We start from the raw sequence: 20434 nt of genomic DNA, 5'->3' as shown, positions 1-20434 counted from the left end.
TATCAATTCTGGGGGCTTCCCAGGAGGCTCATGGGTACAGAATCCACCTGCAGGCAGGACACCAGATTTGATTCTTGGGTGGGAAAGATCCCCTGGAGGGCATGGCAACCCACTCCAGTATTCTTGCCTGGAGAATCCCACGGACAGAGGAGCCTGGTGGGCTGCAGTCTATAGGGTCACAAAGAGTTCGACAGGACTGAAACAACTGCATACTTGTCAATATTGGTTGATTGATTGCGGCAGAACGTAGCATGCAATTGTATTAGCTGAAATTCTCCAGAGATTCTCTAGATACAGATGTAGGCTTATTATAAGGGTTGGCTCACATGATCATAGAGGCTGAGAAGGCCTAAGACCTGTAGCTGGCGAGCTGGGCTCAGGATGCCTGTCAGTCAGCTCCGTTCTGAGAAACGCAGGCTTGAAACCCTGCAAGAGGCGAGAGCTAATGTTCCAGCTGAGTCCGAGGCGAGAAGAGAGCATGTCCCAGAGGAAGCAGTCGGGCAGGAGGAGTCCTCACTCGTGGGAGGGCCAACTTTCTGTTCTGTTCAGTCCTCTGATTGGGCGAGGCCCACCCACATTTTGGAGGGCCAACTTTTTTACCTAGTCCTGACTCTGGACGCTAATCTCCCCCAGAAACACCCTTACAGATGCACCCAGAACAATGTTGGGCCAAATATGGAGCATCATGGCCCAGCCGAGCCGAAACACAGAACCACCCACCAAACCAACAGGACTGTGAAAATGCCCCGTTGCTGGGCACCAGCATTTGTCCGAGCAGGTCCTGTGTGAAGAGGGTAGCAGCTGAGTTTCAGAGGAGGGGTGTGCAAAGCGGCGGTTGGGGGCAGAAATCGGGCGGCAGGCCTCTCACAGAATCTCTGCCGGTGACCCTCGGTTTCAGTACATCTTGCTAACCCTAAAAAGTACTTAGTGGAGGTGCATATTTGTAGGTTAAGGGAGTGGGGGGTGAGTTTTGCAACCTGGGTGAGATTTTTAACCTCTCTGGAAATGGTCATTTAGTTTTCAGTGGTTATGAAGCAGAAAGCCTCCGTATGCCGTGAAAATACTTCTCACACTTGGTTGTGCATCAGAAAGCCGTGGGCAGGGGACGTCTTGTAACAGATGACTGGGCCCGTCCAGAGCTCCTGATAGTCCTAACAAGGTCCAGGTGCTGCTGCTGCTCTGGTCTAGAGGGCGTACTTTGAGAAGCTATATTTTATGTGCTGAAAGCAGATTTCTAACGCAATAAAAATAAGGCGCAAACGCTTGCACCCGTGTGCGTCTGTCTGGAATGATGTCTAGAATGTCTGCTGCAGAGCAGGGCTGTGCCCCGTGGGCAGTGCCTCTCTTCCTCAAGAGCTTCTGTGGTTCCGAGTGTGGCCACAGGGTGGTGCCGTGTGTCCACAGTCTGCCCCAGACCTTCTGGTGGCCCTTGGGAAGGATGGTGTGCACGGTGGCTGATCTCCCTGCCCTGGGGGGCAGTAGGGACGGGTCTAGGGCCTAGATCCAGCTCAGACCCGGATCCACAGACATGTGCTGAGGGTGAAGAAGGGGTCCTCTGCCCACAGAGCCCTGAGAGGCTTTCCTGGCGCCTCCCCTGCCCAGGACAGGCTGCAGCGGGTCTGGCTGGCCTAAGCCTTTGGCTGTGCTCCCTCCGCGGGTTGGTTTGTCCAGCTGTTGCAGGGGACCCTTGTCCCCACCCTGCACCCCTCAGGGCCCTTTACTTCCTTGTTCAAAGGGACCCCCACTCGGCCGCCACTGCTTTCTCCACAGGGCACATTGTTTTCTCCCCAGAAAAGGCAGACTCCAGTGGAGAAAGGGAGTCGAGGACTTAGGGCTGCACCGTGAGTGGGGCGGGGGCAGCCTGACCTTGGGCGATGGAGAGAGAGGCTGTGCTGGGCTTCCCACCTCCGGCAGCCTCGGTGTGGGTCGGGGAGCAGGGATTGGCACAGAGTTTGGTTTGAATGACTGGTTCTGGGGGCTGAAATCCTGGTTCGGGTGCAGACTGAAGCTGAGCCCCAGAAGCTGCGTGAACAGAGGGTGAGGCGAGCCAGTTTATGCTTGGAAAGGTTGGGAAGGTCCAAAGGGCTGGGGAAGGTGGACAGGCAGCGGGTGTCCATCCAGGCTTGAGTACAGGATTGGAATCTCTTTCCCCTTGAGAGTGGCCTCCAGTTCCCCTGTCCTGCTCCTCAGCTGGGCTCCACCCGTTCACTCTGGGCTGGCCAGGGTCTTTCTTGGGCGCTTGGGGTTCATGCCCCAGAGCACAACGGGCACTCTACTGCCCCCCACCCCCCACCTATACCTCGAGCCCCTCAAGCCAGGATGGGTGGAGGAGGAGGCCTCCCTCAGAGCCAGGCCTGCACGATGGGGGCTGGAGGTCTTATCTGTGAGACAAGAAACACCACGGGCAGGGTGGCCGCGCCTCTGATCCACAGCTTTATCTCCAGCAGAGCCCAAAGCCATAATTAAATGTTCAGGCGGAAGGGATTATTCTAGAGGAGGGGCAGCGCCCCCCACAGCCTGAGGCTGGAGATAATGTTCGGGACACACTTCCTCCTCTGGCCTCCCAGGACTTGGCTCCTTCCTGGGAAACCGAGTTACAGGAGGGTGGTCAGACTGGGGCCCGGGAAGGCGGGGCTGGCAGCCCAGAAGCGAGTCCCACATTCAGAACAGGTGTAGCCCCCAGGGAAGAACAAGGTACACTAACGTTCCTCGTGGAATGCAGTGACATCCTCAGTCACCATCGGGGTGTGATCATTCTTGGGGATGGAGACCAGGGCTAAGTCTGGGGCTTAGGACCAACGTGGTGAGGCGTCCTGCTGCTGCTTGGCCCCTGGGCTCACACCCATACTGACCTGGTCTGGAGACAACTGGGGACACACTCTGGGCTGTGGCCTTGATCCCTGTCACTAATAACCTTTCAGTCATCCTGACAGTGGGTTGTGACCCCGAAGTTTCCTATCATCTCAGACTCTGCACTCCTCCAGCTTAACCCTCCGCCCAGCCTCCTAGCTGCCCACTCGTCCACCCATCCCTTCCTTCCCCACCCTCCGTCCATCCAACATTGACTGAAAACCTTCTCTGGGGCCCAAAGTCTCCGTGGTGAACACACCAGTCCCTGCCCTTGTGGGCCTGACCACAAGTTACATCTGAGGAGACGTCACTTGCTCAGGGTCTGCGTGCCCTGAAGACATGAGACGCTGAGGGGAAAGCCCCCAGACTGAGGCACCGGCGTGGGTCAGGGCATGGCACGTCCAGGACAAGACAGGCAGCCAGCGCTCGGTGCAGGGAGAGCAGGGAGGGCCAGGTGGCAGCGGTCAGACCACTCAGGCCTCTGGGCCCTGCTGGAGGGTTCTGGCAGAGCTGTGCAGAGACCCGAGTATTCAGGAAGGCGCGTCCTGGCTGCTTTGGGGAGCACCTGTGGAGGCTGGGTTGGGAGGGCAAGCATGGGTTCAGTGGGTTCGGCACTCAGGGCCCCAGGACAGGACAGAGGACACCTTTGGCCTCTGGCAGAAGGCGGTCTGAGGGCACAGGCTGACTGGGCCCCACAGGTGGCTCTCTGCTCTCCAGGGCCAGGTAGTGGTCTCCTCCGGCACTTCAATTCTCTCGGAGAAGTTAGCACAGGGTTCTTACTGCAGGGGCTGAGGGCGTGTTGCACAGAAGGAATGTGGAAGACTCAGCGTGAAAACAAACTCACTAACCAGTGTTTGGTGTGGGAGGGAATGAACAGCTCATCACCCGCAGAAGAGAAAGAGGCTCGAGCTCACATGCAGTGACTGGCAACGCTACAGCGACCTCCCGGAGGCCAGCAGGTGGTGCCGACTCAGTGCATTCAGCCCTAAGTACCTGTCCCTGCACGTGGGCCTGGAGGCAGATCCTCAGAGTGTCTTGTCTGCTGAACTTCCCCTCTGCTCCTCCGCAGCCCAGCCCCCGAGGAACAGCGGCCTCTGGGCTAGCCCCGGGCTGAGCCCAGGGTAGAGCAGGGCCACCCAGTACCCGGTACGTTCAGGTAGAGAAAGCCTGACCATTCAACCAGGAATTCTGGTGTCAGAGAAGTTCACAGTAGCTCCACAGCGCACTGCCTGCTGACTTCCCAGATATGTAGGGCTAACTCTTAAATTATGTCGCCTTCCCTTCTTGCCTTCTCAAACCAACTTCTCTGGTCCGGCTTCTTTGTTGAGCTCCTTCCCCACAGAGAAGTGGACGTCCTTTCCAGAGGCCAGGCCTCCCTGAATGCAAGCAGCCTGAAGCCCCTCAGGAGCCATAGCAGGGGCTGGGCCTGGAGTTGCTGGTCTGAGGCCCTTTCTCTCCCAGTTCCAAGCAGGCTTCCCTCTGCCAAGCCCTGTGACAGGAGGGGACAGCTGCAGCTGCCTCCGCGAGCTATAAAAAGCTCCAGCGACCAAAGGGCACACCGTGTGCACACCCGGAACTTCACTAGACTAAGGAGCTCAGCCCTGCAGCCATGCTGAGGTTGGCTCCCACCATCAGGCTGCTGCAAGCCCCGCTAGGGGGTTGGGTGGTCCCTAAGGCACACATCACTGCCAAGCCAGCCAAAACACCCACTTCTCCGAAGGTAGGTCCCACCAAGGCAGTGGGGAGTCGGGGGGGTGAGGGGTGGGGGGTGAGCGGTGGGGGGCCCCTACCCCAGGCAGGGCGAGTGGATGGTCCTGTTTTCAGGATGAGGTGGGTTTGGGGCAGGATGTAGAGAGGAGAAGGGCTTCCTTCTGGCCTGCTTACAGAGGGGACCCTGGCGCTCAGTCTCAGACCCTTGGCTGGAACAGTGTCCCAAGTTTCCAAATGGGGTCCCCGCAGCCATCGGCCGCAGGCCAGGCTCCCTTAGCCGCAGTCAGTCAGTGGGCGGGGGCCCTCTGCTCTCAGGCCCCACTTGTAAACAGCAGTGCGGCTGCCGAGCTCGGGGGGTGCCCAGGGCATCTCGCTTTACCACCCATTAGAAGGAAAGAGTGGGCTGCTTTGAGGGTCTGTGAGAGACCAGGTGAAAATGCAAACCTGCGACCCTGGGGCTCCAGGACAGTCAACAACGTATCTCTGTTTTAAGCATAAATAAGCCAAGGTCACTGCCCAAGGTCGTAGGACTCGATCTGAACCCAGCCTTCAGTCCCTCCTCTAGGCCAACATTGCTTAAATCTCTGGGAGTGAAAAGTCAGCGAGGAAGGATGGTCTCACACCGGCGTCCTGATTCACTCTGGGGAGGGGTGGGGCGGCTAGTCTTGGCTGTTTCAGGAGGAAACAATGAAGGTGAGACATAGCTGGTGCTTTGGAACTGGGCTCCAAGGGCGCAGCCACTGAGAACACAGGGTGCCGGTGCCGTGGCCTCTACACACACGTATGCACGCGCGTGCACACACCCATAGGGAATCCCACCCAAGCTTCTGAACAGGACCACCACTCAGAGAAAGGGCCCTGGACTTGCTCCAAGCAAGCTGACACCACACCTGGTGTGCACAAGTCCGCAGGTGACCAGAGCGGAGGGTGCACAGCACGCTGGGTGGGAAGGAGTTCAAGGTCAAGGAGCAGGCCAGTCTCTCGGGCAGAGGGTGGGGCTGTGATAAAAGGCCCCACCCAGAGAATCCAGTCCAATAGGCTGTCCTCCGTTACAACAGCAGTGGTCACTGCTCACATCTTGCAGATAAGGCTGTCGGGCAGATGGAGCGAACACTGCTGGGCCAAGGGTCCAGGGGGCGCCAAGGGGCAGGGCCGCGTGTCTAGCTCTTCACCCTGCTCTGGTTAAGTCCCAGGGACAGAGGCAGTCGGCCTGGGCCAAGTGGACTCATGTGCATTTTCCCGACCCAGGAGCAGGCCATCGCGCTCTCTGCGACATTCCTCAGCTTCCTGCTTCCTGCCGGCTGGGTCCTGTACCACCTGGATCACTACAAGAAGAGCTCAGCAGCATGAAGGCTCTGCGGTCGCCACACCAGGCACAGACAGGAAGATCAGATTAAAGCCCTCCTCTCTCCTCACGTCTCTGGTGATTCTCTGTATGCGCATCGTGCACCTCCCCCACTCCCCCTGGAGGCCCAGGACTGGGCTGTCGGACCCACCCTGGGCCGACAGGCTGGTTCCTGTCAGCATCGGGGTACTCAGGCCATAGAAGCTGCTGGCTCGGTGGCAATGGGTGGACACACGTTAGAAGGAAACAGACACCACGTCTCCCTGAGCAACAATACAGGCAGGACTCGCTTCCTTGGCTGCTGCGCCCACCACCCTCTGTTCTGGCTCTGCCCCATGGCCAGTGTGGTCAGGGATGCCTTCTCCCAGACGGTGAGAACCGAAGCCAAATTTCCACCAGGTTCCATCTCCTGCTTTTTAACCACTTCAGGCACACACTTAACCTGGGAGCTAAGCCTAAGGAAACAGAACCACAGCAAGGACAGAGCAAGGCATTTATTACAGAAACACCCTCAAGCTGCACTGGAGAAGCCATTCACACGTGTGGGTGCGGTGGGGGCCGATGCTGGAATGGGGGCCCTCCACCTACGAGGGGTTTTCTTCCCCATTCCTGGAGGTACCCGTACATTCCTGCTGCCTCACCTGAGCCCCAGTGACCCTTCTCCACTGCAGGCTACAGCGGCATCCAGAAAGGAGGCTTTTGCCTATGGCTGGCTCCCTCATCAATGACAGTCCTCTGTGACAATCTGCACAGTAAGAACAGTCCACACTCAAAACTGAATCCCACTCCCACCCCCGATTAAACGCAGGTCTTCTCAGCTGCCTGGATCATCAGCCACGAAACACCTCTCCACAGACAGGCTGGGGCCAGGCAGCCTAGGTGAGGATGTCATGGGCCTGATGCTCCACCAGCATCTCCATGCTCTTCACGTCGGTGCACCAGAGCTCCAGGCGGTCCTTCATCCCCTTGATCTGCGTGCAAGCCAGCACACATGTGTGTTAAGGCGCTTGGGCATCGTGGCAGCTGATGGGGCAGTCCTAAATGTCCAGCTAATTCTCTAGGGCAGCATTATTAAAAAGGACATCAGAGCTGGGTGAGCTGGGTGTGAGATGGGATTGTCCCCGTCAACTCTTACCAGAAGGACAGTAAGAAAAACTTGCATGAAAGAAAACAGGCAAGAATGGAGGAAATCCAGAGGATTAAATTTCCAGAAAATATAAGTAAGACAGATTAGCTCAAATCACAGATCCAGAAGCATATTTAATCAGAGTACCAATTTTAAGATTAAAAGCCGTCGTCGAGCACAACTAGCACTGTTATCACAGTAAGCTGTAAATGCAGGGTTCAAATCTCAAGCTTGCATTAAACTAGGTTCTTTGAAAAGCCCTTAGTCCATAGAGCAGTAATTCATTCTCTGAAATCTCTTGCCTAACAATGCTTTATTCCCAAATGGCTCCCATCCAAATGAAACTAAGACAGCACAGATACAACCCCAAACACCCAGAGAGGTGAACTCTGTATTTCAAGCACATTTTTACCTGTTGCAAATCCAACACGCGGGGCTGCACCCAGGTCATGTGAACCCGCTTATCCACCTCATCAATACTGCCTTTCACCAGCCCCACTGAGAGGGCCTTCATCACCAGCAACTCCACCTGTGCATAGAGGGGGCTTGTGTAAGACACTCTGGCGCCAACAGGCACATCCCTGTGGACCCCGCCAGCCGTGGAACACGAGGGGAGCATGGCCCAGCGTCTCTGTGGCCCGAGTCGAGGGGCCCAGCGTCTTTGTGGCCCGAGTCGAGGGGCGGTGAGCTCACACAGGGGTCTGCACCCTAGGAGGCAGCTCTGCTGCTGCAGCACCCTGACTGTGAGAGCTGCATACCTCGTCCACGGTGATTTTAGCACTTTTGGCAATTTCTTCAAAAGTGAGCTGCCTATGATTGGCAGGTCGTGTAAAAGTCATCTGGAAAAAATGTTTGTAAGTCAGAGAACTGATAAAGATATTTTTGTCAATACTTGCTCCGAAAACATAGACCTTATCAGTACCCCAGATACTAAAATATTCTTAGTATTAGTCACATATCTTATCTTAACTCAGACTAAGCTTCCCATTCCTAGACAAGAAGGTGAGACAGGCTTTACGGTTGTTTTCTAGAACAGTCATTACTCATTTCCTGAATGAGTACTCGAGGCTGCCACGTGCCAGGGCTGTGCGTGGAGCTGGCGACACTGCGGCGACCCAGAAACACAAAGTGCCTCCGGTCCAGAAGCTTACGCTCCAGTGCAGGACAGAGGGCGGGCAGATGAAGAGAGGCCGGCCACAGCTCTTTCAGCACAGATGGACAGGGAATCCCATCCTGAGAAGGGGTCACCGAAGCTAAGGCTCAAACACAAACTGAAAAAGGCAAGTGGTGGCAAAGGAAGAGCAGAGGTGGTTGGGGGGCGGGGTCAGGAGAACCACACCACCACAGCATGAGCTGCACCCCGAGAGCCCTCAGAGCCTGTAGGGCCGAGGCTCCCGGCAGGGTCTTGGATCGCCAAGCAGGCCCTGGTCTTGCTCACCTCCATGAGGCACAATAGCTGAATTTTCCTGAGAAGCTGGGCTTCATTGGCTGCTAAATCAGGCTGCAAAGCAACGCAACATGAGTTACCTGACCTGGGCTCTGAAATTCTTTCTACAGTCGTCAGTAGGGCAAAAAAAAGTGGGCAGGCCCGAACATTTCCCGCTTGAGACCACTGAGGGGCCCGGACATTTCCCGCTTGAGATCACTGAGGGGCCCGAACATTTCCCGCTTGAGACCACTGAGGGGCCCGAACATTTCCCGCTTGAGACCACTGAGGGGCCCGGACATTTCCCGCTTGAGACCACTGAGGGGCCCGGACATTTCCCGCTTGAGACCACTGAGGGGCCCGGACATTTCCCGCTTGAGACCACTGAGGGTCTTTATTAGTTTCAAGTGAACGGACCTTCATTTTTCTCAGGAAATCATTAGGAAAGTGCTTAGCTGAAGACCCAGGGTTTTCCAAGACCAAGAATTTACAGAGTGAGATTTGTGCCGCTGTCACGAGCACCAGGGGGCAGGACCACAAGGTGTATGTTGGCGCTTCAAGAGGACTCTTGGCACAAGCAAAGGCAGGAAGGGTTAGGGTTAGAGAGCAAAGGGACCCCAGGGCCTAGCATGTGGAAGGAAGGTGCTCAATAAACCAACAGACACATCGTGAACAAGCTCCGCAAGCGCACAGCCAATCCCACGGGACTGACCTGCTGGCCCCAGGCGGTCTTCAGAGTCTGGAATCGCTCTACATTGCCACTGTTAAAGGCATAGAGGGTGTCGATCAGCCACTGCCGGTCCGTGTCCCTCAGCGACTCCAGCACAGGGTGCATGAGCTGCGAGGACAGACATGGTCAGCTGACAGCACCTCAGCCTCCCCGGGCTCAGGAATCTGTGCCCCCCGGTCCACCTACCAGCTCGCCAAAGTTGAAAACTCCCTCGCCAAGAAGTCCTGCCAGTCCCAGCGTGAAAGCTCTCTCCTGCTGCTCAGACACTATGGCAACAACACACCTCCAGTTACACTCCAGGCCTGAGAATCAGTTCTGTTTTGCTTTAGAAATATCCCATAGAAAATAAACTGTTTTCTGTAATGGCTATATTACAAAGCCCTAACATCAGCTCTCTCGTTTCAAGTACTGGATTGACTCAGACTGTACCTGGAACCATATATGCAGCTTTGGTAGGAAAGGCATTCATTGCTTGTTTTTACCTCACTGTATGTGAATCTACTTGTATTTTCAGTATAGCTACTGCCTGGTGGGGTGTGCTCCTCACCCCCCTTGCCTGCTGTGGAAGCAGCACCATTTCTTATCCAGCTTAGAGCCACCATATTTAGCCTCTTTTGACTAGAATTACCCTACATTTTGTTCCCTTATTTTCTTGACCATATTAGTTGCTTTTTCCAATATAGTTTTCTTGAAATGTAGCAATTAAAACTGCACTAACAATTTTAGGAGTTGCTGATCTCCTTAGCTTCAACAGTATACTGTGAAACAGCTGAAGTATGCTAAAATAGGGTAAAATTTATTTTGTAAACACACATTTCTTGCACTAACCCCAAAAGTCACTGGCCACTTTTCTTCCACCCCCAAATCCTTGGAAGAGTTTTGTAATTTACTGCCCTGATGATGTGATCACTAATCTAGAGCCAGACATCTTGGAATGTGAAGTCAAGTGGGCCTTACAAAGCATCACTACGAACAAAGCTAGTGGAGGTGATGGAATTCCAGTTGAGCTATTTCAAATCCTGAAAGATGATGCTGTGAAAGTGCTGCACGCAATATGCCAGCAAGTTTGGAACACTCAGCAGTGGCCACAGGACTGGAAAAGGTCAGTTTTCATTCCAATCCCAAAGAAAGGCAATGCCAAAGAATGCTCAAACTACCGCACAATTGCACTCATCTCACATGCCAGTAAAGTAATGCTCAAAATTCTCCAAGCCAGGCTTCAGCAATACGTGAACCGTGAACTCCCTGATGTTCAAGCTGGTTTTAGAAAAGGCAGAGGAACCAGCGATCAAATTGCCAATATCCGCTGGATCATGGAAAAAGCAAGAAAGTTCCAGAAAAACATCTATTTCTGCTTTATTGACTATGCCAAAGCCTTTGACTGTGTGGATCACAATAAACTGTGGAAAATTCTGAAAAAGATGGAAATACCAGACCACCTAACCTGCCTCTTGAGAAATCTGTATGCAGGTCAGGAAGCAACAGTTAGAACTGGACATGGAACAACAGACTGGTTCCAAATAGGAAAAGGAGTACGTCAAGGCTGTATATTGTCACCCTGCTTATTTAACTTCTATGCAGAGTACATCATGAGACACGCTGGACTGGAAGAAACACAAGCTGGAATCAAGATTGCCAGGAGAAATATCAATAAGCTCAGATATGCAGATGACACCAGCCTTATGGCAGAAAGGGAAGAGGAGCTAAAAAGCCTCTTGATGGAAGTGAAAGAGGAGAGTGAAAAAGTTGGCTTAAAGCTCAACATTCAGAAAATGAAGATCATGGCATCTGGTCCCATCACTCCATGGGAAATAGATGGGGAAACAGTGGAAACAGTGTCAGACTTTATTTTTTGGGGCTCTAAAATCACTGTAGATGGTGACTGCAGCCATGAAATTAAAAGATGCTCACTCCTTGGAAGAAAAGTTATGACCAACCTAGATAGTATATTCAAAAGCAGAGACATTACTTTGCCGACTAAGGTCCGTCTCGTCAAGGCTGTGGTTTTTCCTGTGGTCATGTATGGATGTGAGAGTTGGACTGTGAAGAAGGCTGAGCGCCGAAGAATTGATGGTTTTGAACTGTGGTGTTGGAAAAGACTCTTGAGAGTCCCTTGGACTACAAGGAGATCCAAGCAGTCCATTCTGAAGGAGATCAGCCCTGGGATTTCTTTGGAAGGAATGATGCTAAAGCTGAAACTCCAGTACTTTGGCCACCTCATGTGAAGAGCTGACTCATTGGAAAAGACTCTGATGCTGGGAGGGATCGGGGGCAAGGAGGAGAAGGGGACGACGGAGGATGAGATGGCTGGATGAAATCACGGACTCGATGGACCTGAGTCTGGGTGAACTCCGGGAGATGGTGATGGACGGGGAGGCCTGGAGTGCTGTGATTCATGGGGTCGCGGAGAGTCGGACACGACTGAGCGACTGAACTGAACTGAACTGAACTGCCCTGGGTGTAGCACTTCCATTTCATGACAAGAGTCCCAGGCTCAGGGCGGCCACGGTGCCTTGCAGGGGGTCAAGGCATTCACATCACCCTCCCTCTCACTGACGCAGACCACAGAAAGGAGCAGTTCCGGAGCAGGAACAGTAAAGGGCCATGAGGGTCAGCCTCACTGTCAGTGAATTAAAGGCTGAAAACAAACGCGAAAACTAAGGCTTAAACAACTCTTCCTACCACACGGGCTTTCTTCTAGAAGAAATAAACATATCCCGGTAATTTCTGAGATCAGGTGCCTCAGGCATGTCACAGCTCCTAGGCCGTGTGAGCGAGCTCCTCCGGGGACACAGGCCTCTTGGCCGTGTTACCTGGCAGGTCCTTGATGTCAACGCAGCCCAGAAACCGCAGCGCGTCTTTGTAGTAGGCCGCGTGGCTCCCAGTTGTCTGATAGTACTTGCTGGAGAGGTCGTAGAAACGACTGTGAACGGACGTCACCCCAGGGAGGCTGCTGAGCATCTCCTCAACATCTTCGATAGTCTCCTACACACAGGAAGCGAGAATGCTTTCTACCCTAAACGTTTTCCAAGTAACGTGACAAGGCGAAAAGCATAAGCCACAAAGACCGATAAATTTGGCTCCATTAAAATGGAAAACTTCAGTTCGTCCTGTGCGGTATCCTGCTGGATGTACGCGCTCACAGGGAGAGAACTCTGTTTAAGGGTAACAGGCATCGTATCAGCAACTCATTCTTAAGGGGCTTTGAAAAAAAGGTAAATGAACCTACATGCACACACACAGAGCACAGAATGACGGGGCCAAGAGGAGCGATGGGAACGGCACCCCGAGGTGAGGGCAAAGGAGGGTCTTCTGTGCTATTTTTGCAACTTTCCTGTGATTTAAAATTATTTAAAACTAAACAAAGAGGAAAATTAGGATTTCTTTCCCCTTCAGTTTTAAACAATGATAAACCGGTACTGTGGCAATCTCACCTTTGTAACTTGCAGGTCACCGATATTTAGCTTCAGAGCTCCAATCGCGGTTTTGCACAGGATCACCGCCTCATCACTACTTTTTACCTAGAGACATCAGAAATGAGGGACCCTCAGAAGTGTGGGCAGTGGAGTAACACGGAAGGCATCTGTACACTGACCTAACCTGCATGACTACGAACACACTGGTCTCCAGAGTTGTGAACAGTGGGCACAGACACAAACTGTAATTCATGTATGTTTTAAAAGAGATGGCTCAAACTTCATTTTACCTTCTCACGAGTCTTTTCCAGAAAACTAAGAGCCACATTAGGATCTAGAAAAGAAAGACCAAAGTCAGGAGCATCAGCACTGGAGTATCCTGTTGTACCTGTAAAGTGCCCATCTTTACAGGTGGGATAATCTTTAGGCTTAGACCATAAAATACAAGACTGAGAATTTTATATTATCTATTGAAATCCAAAAGCTCAATTAACTTATACTTTGAGATCATTTTAATTACCATTAGGATCTGCTCCTTTATGAAACAAAGAGACTCACCAGTCATCTGTCTAACTACATGTAGAATGATTTCTACCAGGGACAAAGGATTCACCCTGAAATAAAAACCCAGTCTTTGAACGTCAACAAATCAATGTATTCATTTTCAAAAACAAAAACAAACAGAAGATTTTTACCTGTGTTCAAATTCACTGATGAAGTTTTCATAAAGCTGTGGAACCCAAACACGGAGAGTAATTATAAGACGTCTTTCATTCTGCAAAATCAAGACTTTAGACACTAGCATGATACCCGTCAGACAGCAGGCACTGCATAAGTGTGTGCTGAATAGTAGAAGACCCAAATTGGGGCTTATTAAGCTCACGTAAATGATCACCACTAGGGACTTTCCTGGTGGTCGAGGTATTAAGAATCCACCTTGCAACGCAGGGGTTATGGGTTCAACCTCTGGTTGGGGAACTAAGATCCCACACGCAGCAGAGCAATGGAGCCCATGCGTGGCGACAACCGAGCTTATGCGGCAACTAGAGAGTCTGTGTCCCTCAGCAAAGAGTCTTCACGACCCCAGAAAGATCCTGAGTGCCAGAGCTAAGGCCCGACACAGCCAAATAGACAGATAATTCTAAAATGATCACCAATAAACTACTGAAAAAAGCTAGTTTTTTCTTCCCCTAGCGTTTAGAATTAGAACCTTGTCCCATGAGACTCTCCCAAGGACCAATTCATCTATTTGTCCTCCAAAGTATTCTCTGAATAAAACAGACTATCTGTTTGAAAGGCTCACTAACTAAACAGAGGTCAGAAGGTTGCAGGCTAATTATGCCCCATTATCCAATATCACAGTCATTCAGCAAACACTTGAGCACTTATCGTGACTGTTTACTAAGTACTACAGCACAGAATGTGTAAGATGAAAACTGAACTTCTGAGGAGCTTCTGGCCTCGCGGAGAAGCCAGACCTGCAAGCAAATAAATGACAACACTGTGACTTATAAAGCAAGGAAAAAAAGCACACAGCTGGATTAGCTGATGAGAGAGACTGCAAAGGTTATTTCAGAAACTGATAGTTGAGCTTTAAGGGATGAAGAGCAGTAAGAGGTGGACAACTCTGATGTGGTAGAGGCGGCAGTTGGGACACCATTCCAGACAGGAACAAACATACGCAAAAGCACCAAAGCAGCAACCGCATTATGTTTTAGAAGCACTTCTGAAGGACACAGAGAAGGGGCCTTGGTCTCTACCCTGAAGTCAAAGCTATCCCAGCGGACATACACAGTCACATTTGTATTTTACACACATAGCTGGATGCAAAGGAGACGGGAAGGAAAAGGGCTGAGCAGACAGACCAGCCGAGGCCACCAGCGGTCATGACAGGAGCTGCTGCTGCTGCTGCTAAGTCACTTCAGTCGTGTCTGACTCTGTGCGACCCCACAGATGCCAGCCCACCAGGCTCCCGTCCCTGGGATTCTCCAGGCAAGGACACTGGAGTGGGTTGCCATTTCCTTCCCCAATGCATGAAAGTGAAGTTGCTCAGTAGTGCCGAACTCTTAGCGACCCCATGGACTGCAGCCCACCAGGCTCCCGTCCCTGGGATTCTCCAGGCAAGGACACTGGAGTGGGTTGCCATTTCCTTCCCCAATGCATGAAAGTGAAGTTGCTCAGTAGTGCCGAACTCTTAGCGACCCCATGGACTGCAGCCCACCAGGCTCCCCTGTCCCTGGGATTCTCCAGGCAAGAGCACTGGAGTGGGTTGCCATTTCCTTCCCCAATGCATGAAAGTGAAGTTGCTCAGTAGTGCCGAACTCTTAGCGACCCCATGGACTGCAGCCCACCAGGCTCCCCTGTCCCTGGGATTCTCCAGGCAAGAGCACTGAAGTGGGCGCCACTGCCTTCTCCAACCATGACAGGAGAGAGGGGGGCAAAGGCGGTGAGGGTGACAGAGAGTCTGAGAAACCTGCAAGGAGCCGAGCCAGGCCTGCTCCGCATGGGCAGGTCACACGGGGGAGCTGATGACAACCTCTGCGCTCACAGCTGGGCAACAGGGTGGCAAAGGGAGCGCCCAGTATGGGCAAGGCTGGGAGAGGGAACCTTCAGACAAGTCAGCTTTGGATAAGGAGCGTTGAAGGTTCCTCTGGGTATGAAGACTGAAAGGTGGAAATGTCTGTGAAACAAAATGTGGTGAATATATGTACACAATGGGATATCACTCAGGCTAAACAACGAGAATCCTGCCACCTGTGACAACGCAAATGAACCTTGAGGGCGTTACGTGAAGCAAAGTGAGTCAGAGAAAGACAAGTACTGTTTAACCTCACTTACACGTGGAACCTAAGACGCTAACTCCTACAGAAAGCAGAATGGTGGCTGCCAGCAGGGGCGGAGGTGGCCAACAGGTCAGGGTGCAAACTCCTCTCTGTAAGATAACTAAGTCCTGGGGAAGGGAGTGCACAGCACTGTGACGACAGCTAACTGCTCCTCACAGTCGACCTGAAAGTCCCTGGAGAGGAGATCTCATAAGGTCTCATCACAAGGAAAACAAGCCAGTGCCAACGTGAGGCGGTGCGCCACCCAGCCTCACTGTGGTGACCACTCTGCATACATACGTGCATCAGATCATTACACTGGACAGCGTCAACTGAGACAACGCTCAGCTCAGGCGCTCAGTCGTGTTCGACTCTGCAACGCCATGACCTGCAGCACGCCAGGCCTCCCTGTCCATCACCAACTCCTGGAGTCCACCCAAACCCATGTCCATAGGTGGCAATTATTTCTCAATAAAACTCAGGGGGGAAAATGAACCTGTAGCAGCCAGTTAGATATTTATATCAGGCACCTGGCAAAGAGCCAACGTTATAAGATGGCTGTTTCATCACAGACAACTATTTGAAAGATACCTTTATCATTGAGAGGGAGTGTTTCAACTTCTCTGATGTGTTATGATTTACCTAAAAAATTACCTAAGGAAAAAAAAACTCTCTAAGGCAAAAAGTTCACTAAGTCTCGAAAATCAATGTTGTTTCTGGTGACTGAAAATTCATCAATACTATTGATGAAATAAATTTATATTAAGCACTAAAATATATAAACTTAAAACTGAATAAAGAATATTAATACAAACAACTTATATTTTTAAGCAGGACAAGAAAAATGACATGTGAGTTTCTTTCTCTGGGCCTCCTCCTCCCCCGCACTGCGCATCTGCGTTAGGGCGCCTGCTCCACCATAAACACCAGTTTTTTCCTTTCTTCTCACAATGTAACTGCTTAAATGAAGGGCGTATTTTCCCAGCTCTGCAGTGGTCAAGGTGACTTGCTGCTCTCTTTGCATGACCTCACCTGGTCATGCACCCTTGATGGACTGTATGTGAAATATCAGTGTGTCATTCTGACGTACTACCCTGTGTCTCAGATATGGATGACTGGGCTTTTGACCGGGGCTTGGTTTCTATCCTAACATGCTGCATAGTTCTCTGAGCTTTCTGAGAGTCTGTCTCCCAGGTTATAATCCTCAATTTGGCTCAAATAAAATCCTCCCTATTCCTTTTTGATTATTAATTTGCATTTTTGTCAACACTATCTATCTGAGAATGATGAGGGCTGGGGCCCAATAATTTTTAAAGGTCTATTTTGTCCAAGGAAACAGTAAACAAATCTACTGACCTAAATATGATGTCACATTCCCAAAAGGCTGAGCAAATATTTTGCTATGAGGTGAAAGTGATTTGAAGATAAGAAACCAAAGAATAGAAATGAGCAATTATGAGTTATCACTCATAATTACCACTATGATATAGAACCTCAGGGAATAAATATTGAGATAGCTGTAATTTATCATTTTTTCACATAATCTAGAAGATAGCATGGCCAGCAAAATCTCCAGGCTACAGAAGATTACAAGTTCCTTTGAGTAGTAAAATGTCAAACCGATAGATATAGACCACAAGAAAGCCTTAGAAGCCCAGATGGTGGAATATCAAAGTGGTAAGCTTCACTATAAGAACAATTACAGCAAATAACTGAAACTATCATTACAAACTAGCTTTCAGTTCCAGTGCACTTATACACCTCTGATTCATTCAGAACCCAAGAGAAAGACACCAAGGAGAAAGATATCAGGAAAGATTTCAAAGAGTAGTCTCAGATCGGTTCAGTCACTCAGGTCTTTGTGACCCCATGGACTGCAGTAGGTCAGGCTTTCCCGTCCATCACCAACTCCCGGAGTTTGCTCAAACTCACGTTCATCAAGTCAGTAGTCTGCTGCGGCTAAGTCGCTTCAGTCATGTCCGACTCTGTGCGACCCCATAGACAGCAGCCCACCAGGTTCCCCAGTCCCGGGGGTTCTCCAGGCAAGAACACTGGAGTGGGTTGCCACTTCCTTCTCCAATGCATGAAAGTGAAAAGTGAAAGTGAAGTTGCTCAGTTGTGTCCGACCCCCAGCGACTCCATGGACTGCAGCCTTCCAGGCTCCTCCGTCCATGGGATATTCCAGGCAAGAGTACCGGAGTGGGGTGTCATTGCTTTCTCCGAGTCAGCAGTCTACCAGTAAACAAATCTGGGCAAAGGGAGGGGTTTGTGGGGTGGAAAGCAGGGGATCTGGGAAAGGCTCAGGCAGAGTGTGTTTTCCTGTTGACAAAATTCTACAAGGCTCTATGAGAGGCAGCATGATACTAAGCAGCATTCCATGATACTAAGCCTCCCACTCCCCAGTGAAGCACATCCCCACACTGCCCAGGACACAGTGCTGGGGGAAACAAGCAGTCAGCGGGGGAAAGGGGATGAGGAGAGACGGCAGTTACAACAACTGTCGACAAGCACAGACGTCGACAAGGTTGGGATTCTAGAAGCAGCTAGAATGTCTATGCTTGAGTCTTCTTCTGTCACTAATCAGCTGTGAGCTATGACCAGTCACTGAAGCTGCTGGCGTCTGCCTCTACATGAAGGACACAGACCAGCAGCAGTGCTGATCTACCAATGCTGCTGTGAGGAGCTCAGTTAGCCAGGCGCTCAGGCGTGTCCGACTCTGTGGCCCCACGAACTGCAGCACGCCAGGCCTCCCTGTCCAACACCAACTCCCGGAGTTTACTCAGACTCGTGTCCATCGAGTCAGTGATGCCATCCAGCCATCTCATCCTCGGTCGTCCCCTTAGATAATAAATGTGTAAAGCACTCAGAATGGTACCTGACATAAAGTGATTGCTGAGTAGACTTATATAAATATATATAACTGAGAAGTCCCCCTTTTATTTTTAAAAGTACCTGAGCATATCTAAATACTGTGACACAGCATGGCAAATCACTTACCTTAATGAGACCATCTCCTTGGGCAAAGCAGGGGTCTTGCACAAAATCAAGCACCTGAAGTGTCAGCTGATGCCACAGCCTGAAAGACACAAGATTCTTAAGACCTGTAACCCAACACCAGCCACAGACACCTTCACCTGCGATGGTCCTATCAAATAACAAGCACGCATCATCTCTAATGTTTAACACAAGAAAGCTAAAGCAGATGCTTTCTAAAGCTTAGTTCTTTCCCTGTCTCTGCCACTCAATGGTTATGTCACCGAGAGATCACTCTCTTTTCTCAGCTATAAATGGAAAACATCTTTCTAGACTACCTCAAAGGGTTACTGCAAGGCTCGACTGGAAACAAGGAGTTTGGAATCACATGTATGGAATTTGAAATTCTGGCTCTTCTACTTATTAGCTGACTACCTCATGGAAGGAGCTTAAACTGGGCTTCAGTTTCCTCATTTATGAACAGGATGAAGGACTGAACGAGCTAATACAGAACATCTCTAGAACAACGACACAGCGCATTTGAAACCAAAGGCTAATTTTTAAGAATGCAAGTAAAATGGATGAAAAGTACAAAGGGCTACACAAGCAATTATTTGCCAAAAACTAAGATTTTTCTCCCTCAAAATCTGCTAATAGCAGAAGGCTGCTATCATCAAAACACACTGAATATCCGTGAAAAGACTCAAGGTTAAAGGCCAAGGGTGTTAACAGGGGAGCATCACAAGAGCTGTGTTTCCCGTGAAAAGTCACTAACCCGCTGCTAACGCTTTATCCTACTCATTCAAAAAGAGGTGGGTGTTTAGCAACTGATACTGTTCTGAAATTCATCCTGGTTCTAAACAAACCCATACTCTAAGATCTTTCTAGGTGCACAAAGCCCAGTACGAAGTGCAATGGAACGCACGGGCCATGGCACGCGAAGGGGCTGCACGCCAGCAACCACTATCAACTAGCGGCAGAATCAACAGAGGAAAAAAATGCCCTGGTCTCTGGTTGGTCTCGTTTCTCCAGACTGCTGAGAAAAATAACAGTAGGTTATGACAAGGCTAACTATAAGACATCGGTATCTGTTCAGTCACAGGTCCAGAAGGCAGCGAACGCTAGATCCCAAAACCCAGTCTGGCTCTCCTCAGCCCTGCGAGATGTCACCCTTTTCCCTCCTCGGTCCTGCCTTCTGGGTCCCTCAGCACACCTTCTCTGTCTAGCTTGTCCCCATTCAATCCACACGGGTCCGAGCGCCCTCAGTCCACCAAGATCCAGGCCCACCCCGTCCCCCCGTCGCTCTCCTATTCCAGGAGGCCCACGGCCCTTCGGCTCGGCGCTCACTTCTTGGTGTAGAGCTCCTCCAAACGGTGCCACACGGCGGCCTGGCCGGGCCCGGAGCTCTGACTCTGTTGTAAGAAGCCGGATACGTCCTTCATGACTGCAGGAACAACCGGGGAAAGCAGTATCGCGGCGATGCCAGGGCGCGGAGGAGGCCGCCGGAAGTGCTCACTCACTTCCGGCGCTGCGTCACGCGAGGCAAGCTGGGAGCACTATGCTTAGCTTTAGGCGCCGGCTGGTTGTCATAGTAACCGCGCCTCTTGGCTTTGGACCCAGTTCCCTCCAGGGTTTGTAACGGATTTCCCCTCGGAGCTGGCCGTGCTACTGAGGCATTGAAGAGTACGGGCGCCTCGGTCGAGCTGGCTTTGTGACCTTTGTGACGCAATGTTCTTGATTCAAGTCGGGTTAACAATACCACCTTCCTAGTAGGGGCTTGCGAGGACTAAGTATAAATATGATGCCTGACCACAAAAAGCGTCCCCCAAACTGATAGTTCTCATCTCCATCTCAACAGAAAAAAGCTGAGAGCGAGGGTAGAGAAATGCAGGTTCCAGGTTTGGTCTTGGGAACCAGAGGCGGGAACTCAACAGAATAGGGAACCGCCCCCACCTGACGTCCACCTCCACCTGGGCTGCTGGGACGGGGAAAGAGAACGTGAGGCTAGGGTAAGGGCTCGCGAAGACCTGGCGAAG

General features: G+C 51.3%; 2 protein-coding genes across 2 annotated transcripts; one reads left to right on the top strand and one right to left on the bottom strand.

The window, feature by feature from the left end:
- The first annotated feature begins 4434 nt into the window (after positions 1-4434).
- COX8A (cytochrome c oxidase subunit 8A) lies at positions 4435-5960 on the top strand. The gene is made up of 2 exons (XM_068979014.1): positions 4435-4570; positions 5809-5960. The coding sequence occupies exons 1-2, from the start codon at positions 4460-4462 to the stop codon at positions 5908-5910; spliced, it is 213 nt and encodes a 70-aa protein (XP_068835115.1). The 5' UTR covers positions 4435-4459; the 3' UTR covers positions 5911-5960.
- Positions 5961-6425: 465 nt separating this feature from the next.
- On the bottom strand, positions 6426-19878 carry PSMD13 (proteasome 26S subunit, non-ATPase 13). The gene is given in 12 exon segments (XM_068977100.1): positions 6426-6876; positions 7444-7560; positions 7790-7870; positions 8470-8532; positions 9170-9295; positions 9374-9453; positions 12001-12172; positions 12622-12708; positions 12894-12937; positions 13162-13233; positions 13236-13333; positions 19746-19878. Coding segments are annotated over 12 exon segments (1131 nt in total). The 5' UTR covers positions 19841-19878; the 3' UTR covers positions 6426-6780.
- Between the last annotated feature and the right edge of the window lie 556 nt (positions 19879-20434).

This window comes from Capricornis sumatraensis, chromosome 8 (assembly GCF_032405125.1).
Source record: "Capricornis sumatraensis isolate serow.1 chromosome 8, serow.2, whole genome shotgun sequence".
Lineage (NCBI taxonomy): Eukaryota > Metazoa > Chordata > Mammalia > Artiodactyla > Bovidae > Capricornis > Capricornis sumatraensis.
The sequence above is the reverse complement of the archived record's forward strand: the minus strand, read 5'-3'. Positions and strand labels throughout refer to the sequence as shown.

What these genes read in the sequence shown, in the direction of transcription:
- COX8A (XM_068979014.1), top strand. Translation starts at nt 4,460, where the DNA reads ATGCTGAGGTTGGCTCCCACCATCAGGCTGCTGCAAGCCCCGCTAGGG. An exon ending in AAACACCCACTTCTCCGAAG is followed by an intron (nt 4,571 to 5,808) that starts GTAGGTCCCACC and finishes TTCCCGACCCAG; the next exon opens with GAGCAGGCCATCGCGCTCTC.